This window comes from Phaethon lepturus, unplaced genomic scaffold (assembly GCF_000687285.1).
Source record: "Phaethon lepturus isolate BGI_N335 unplaced genomic scaffold, ASM68728v1 scaffold10503, whole genome shotgun sequence".
NCBI classification, from domain to species: Eukaryota; Metazoa; Chordata; class Aves; order Phaethontiformes; family Phaethontidae; genus Phaethon; species Phaethon lepturus.
In genome coordinates this window covers 2,522-7,000 of record NW_010526968.1, presented here as the reverse complement: position 1 = coordinate 7,000, position 4,479 = coordinate 2,522, and the positions used below count along the sequence as shown (strand labels likewise).

General features: G+C 43.2%; 1 protein-coding gene across 1 annotated transcript in view; it reads right to left on the bottom strand.

Annotated features, from left to right (window-relative positions):
- Positions 1 to 2,135: 2,135 nt before the first annotated feature.
- Positions 2,136 to 4,479, bottom strand: part of NMRK2 (nicotinamide riboside kinase 2) — a gene marked incomplete at its 5' end in the record, with an annotated part of 4,770 nt that continues 2,426 nt past the window's right edge. The window contains 3 exons of the mRNA XM_010283236.1: positions 2,136 to 2,221; positions 2,689 to 2,795; positions 3,307 to 3,378. Coding sequence (XP_010281538.1) covers positions 2,136 to 2,221; positions 2,689 to 2,795; positions 3,307 to 3,378 — 265 coding nt within the window. The remainder of the gene's footprint in view (positions 2,222 to 2,688; positions 2,796 to 3,306; positions 3,379 to 4,479) is intronic.

Below are 4,479 nucleotides of genomic sequence, written 5' to 3'. Positions count from 1 at the left end.
CCGGGGAGACCTTCCTGCAGCTGCCAGGGCTGAGAGGCACTGATAAGAAAGGTGGGGACAGATTTTTAGCAGGGCCTGTTGCAATAGCACAAGGGGTAATAGTTTTAAACTAAAAGAGGGCAGATTTCAACTAGATAGAAGGAAGAAATTTTTCACAATGAGGGTGGTGAAACCCTGGCCCAGGTTACCCGGAGAGGGGGTAGATGCCCCATCCCTGGACACATCCCAGGTCAGGTTGGATGAGGCTCTGAGCAAGCTGCTCTGGTTGAAGATGTCCCTGCTGTTCTGTGATTCCATGGTAAGAGGTGCTCGGACAACACCCTTAATAACAAGCTGTAACTTCTTGTCAGCCCCGAAGCGGTCAGGCCGTTGCAGTAGGTGATCGTTGTAGGTCCCTTCCAACTGAACTGTTCTAGTCTAGTCTGTTCCACAGCCCCGGCACGCTGCTGCTGTCCCCGGCACGCGCGTGCGTGGCCGTTGCCCCAGGCCTGGCTGGTGGCAGGACAGACCCAGCCCAGCGCACAGGGCAAAGAGGAGATGACGTTTTTCGTAGCACTCGCTGCTGTGCTGCCCGGGTGAAGGTCACCCTTTCGCTGACGGGCAGAGGTTCTGCCTGAAAGCCTGCTGAAGAATAGGAGTCATGCTATTCATAAAGGAGGAAATTCAGGCGGAATGTTGTTTTCAAAGAAAGCATGTGATAAGCAGGAACATAAAGGTCTACCACTCAGTTTTGCTTCAGGAACAATATCCCCGTTCCTTTCTGCTGTTGTGCTCCCCGTTATGATTTATCTCAGTATTCCGATTATATTTGCCAAATTACTTTTGTGCAGCCTTGCTTGGCATGGGAGGCATTTTTCAATCGCCCTGAAACACTGTAAAAAAAGAAGCCTATCAACTGAAAACCCAGTAAAACTATTGCCACTGATATTTTACTTCGTTTTGCTAGAAAGGGATGACATGGACAAATAAGATATCTGGGAACTTTCTACAAACTTACCAGAAGCATTTGAAAAAGCAGAACCTCTCGTGCCTACATTTTAGAGTTGTAACATGCTATCTGGCACTTTAGTGCAGGATTTTGCCAAAAGTATACACATAACCTGCCTCTGCAGGCCATGTTTCAAAGGCAGATTACACAGGGGTATAAAGGACTGCTCTCTTTTTTAAACCGAGGCTGCTACTCTCCTTCCCTGAGAAATCCCACTGACTGGCCTTCTGGATTTTAAATTTGGAAATATAGCCATTCCCACCTCCTGGAGGAGTTAGGACCAGATAATGTTCTTGTTTGGCTTTCAAAAGGCAGAAATAGAGGCTTCTGTCCAACCTTCTGACCTCAGGAGTGCTCCACTGCTGTGTGAACAGGCCATAGGATCTTTATGTGCAAATGTGTTTGCTGAGAAGCTGAGTGTGACATAAAACTGGTTTCATACCAGCACTTGAAAAATATCTGAAGTGCTGTTCACCTCCCATGACAATCTCTTGTTGGGATGCCCGAGCTGGGTTTTGAGGTCTGTGTCATCCCTTAAACCACAGCAGCAACACACAGAAGAAGGTTCAAGGTAGGGAATTCCAAACGCTGTATGAAAAAGCAGGGGCTGGTGGTGTGCTTTGGGGGAGGTTTGCACCTATTTCTACTACAGTAAAAGGTAACTGATTTATTAAAACAGGACCTCAAAAGATATTTTAAATTGATTTTTACTGAATTTAAGAGATGACATTACAAACAAGACTTTATATCTGCAGAAGCACCTAAGCAGAAGACTCAGTTGTTTTCCCAACACAGTTCTACTTGTTCCGTTATAAAAATGCATTTCCAAGTTCCATTTAAGCCAGTGGAATATAAAATAATAATAAAAAAAAAATCCTGTCCATCACAGAGCTGTGAATAAGTTACCTTCATTTTTTCAATTATATACAAAAGATACTTTCCAAAGGACAGTATAAGAGTTTACACAAATAAACCCTCATTCCAACTTCCAAGTACTATTTACATCATTCTGTACATGGGTCTTTCAGGTCTTCCGAGACCCTGAAAAGCAAGAAGGGAGAAGTGTGACTATCCAAGCGTAAGAGTAGGTTGTTTCCAGCAGTCAGTCCCTCGTGTTCCACCCCCTCAGAAGCAGGGACATATTTACCTATAAGCAATTTAAAAGCTTGTTCTGAATGTCTTCAAAGACTTGATTGTAAAGTTCATCTCTAGACTTCAGTCCATCTAAATAAACTGAAAGAAAATGGAGGTTTCAGTCTGTAGGTGTCTGATCAGAACAAAATTTCTGTACATTAAATTATGAAAGATCTTAAAACTATCAACCCAAGTGACAACTTATTTTCCAATTGGAAGAACAGAACCATCCTAAAAAAAACAACCCAAACCAACTATGGCTGACAAAACTCTTATATCACTAAAAAGAGTATAGAACAGATGGAACGGAGGCTTAAATAATCTTCCCCCCCCCCCCCCCCCCCACCCCTTCCCTCCACCATAAGTGCTTATATCATGAAACAAAGGGAAGAAGTTCACAGCTATAAAACTGCATGTATTTATCTGGACAGAAAATAAGCCAGGATTACAACTTAGTAGTAAAAATAGTGCCTTGTGTCATCACAGTTAAAAGTTTCCTTGAATTAAATTACTGACTTCCTTAACACCCAAAGTACAATGCCAAGGGCTTGTTTAGCGAGGCTTACCGACATCAACACCGCTGTCCTCCATTTCTTTCCTGTGTTTTAAGTACATGGGCCAGACATGTCCATCAAAAAGACCTGGTGGGTCAGGAACGGTGTAGTTCCGTGTACTGCAAGTATCAACATGGAGAAGGAACATCAGGTCTACCGGGATCGCACTGCCTGGCACACTGCTGAAGCCTGAAGTTCATCTGAGAGCTGCTCAATTGCATTTATGTAAAAGCTGGTTTTCAGCTTTTACAGCCCAATTTCTCATCAATACTGGTCTACATTTTGCAACAAGCTCATTTAAGCACCCAGAGTGAATACAGAAACTGCAGGTAGCCGATGAAGGCAAAGCAGTCAGTCTGAGGTTTACTGATGCTCGCAGGGGAAGCATGCAATGATTCTTTTCCTTTTGCACCTATGTGCTGATCTCCGTAAACTGCCCCAAAGGAGACTGCCAGATCTAAAGTTTCAGAAAATGCCACGTGGAAGTCTTTCTCCACTTATTAAATTTTTCATTTTAATTTCCTACTTCTGACACCAATGTATCCCATTAATAGCAACATAAAGGTAACCTGAAGTAGAGAGTCTTTTATTGGAAGGAAGGATTAGACTTACGTCAAAGAATCTTCTTACCTCCTCCTCCTCTTGCATTCATTGTATGGAACTGCCAGGTAGTAGCGTACATCAAATAGGTCTATCAGTGGTCTAAGGTAGGGTAGAAAGAAAGAACGTGTCTATTTTCTCCGACAACAAAAAGGGCTAAATCACCCCTAAAAGCCATACAAATCTTTCTGCGTCTCTTGTATTTGTGTCTACAGTAGACAACAGAAGTGTGTTTTTAAGACAAAAAATAATGTATGGTAGGTTTATTAGTAGCCATAAAACATGAAAAATGCTGTTTATCATAGGTCAGAATGGTACAGCAGGTACTTTTCCCACCCAAATACCTGCTACTAGTTACTGTGGAGGATCAGACACCAGGCTGGGAAGACCTGGGGTGTAAACTGTGACTCTAGATCACTTCAAATTCTGCCTGCAGTAAACCAAAGTTGCGATTCATCAACCTGATGCAAACTGACTTGTCAAACCATCTGGCCTGTTGTGCTGAAGCAAGCTGTCTGAATGGGCACGGGCACACAGATTTAGTACAAGGCAACTCAACAGCTCGTGTTCTTTTTTCAGAAATACAGGGGGTTAGCTCTACTGTGGCTTACTGTGTTGCACTCCTGTTAGGCTGGAGAAAACCCCAGAAAAATCCTTAAAGCAAATCTAGTTTGAAGATGGTGGGACTGACAGGCTTCTAAAAGCCTGCTGAGGGTTGCAATAAATGCTTAATATAGTATGAACTGAGCAAGCTCCAGGTGCATGGATAAAATACTCCCTCTGGACTAAGGAAAGGCTCCGTTAATGAGACTGAGCACTTCAGAGGTATTCGTAACCTTCAAGACAGACACCTAGAGTTCCCTCCCCAGGGACAGGCCAAGAACACTCAGCAGCTTGCCAGCACAATCTCCAGTTGGCCATTCTCGGCATGGATAGTCCGAGACCGCCATTTTCCATTTCCCGTTCAGTTTGGAAAGCCGGAATGGAGCTGCTTGTCTTGTGGTACAGCTTAAACAAATCCATTTTTGCCAAGTGTCATGCACAGCTTGTTCTCTTGAAAGAGTTTTGTAAACAAAACTACAGTTTGGAGCCAAAAAAAATATCTTTTGCTCGTCATGTTTATAGCATGCAATTTTATGAAGCTGGTATATATTTAGCTATTGGAAGTTTTCTTTCTTCACTGCTGGTCCAGTCTGCCATCTT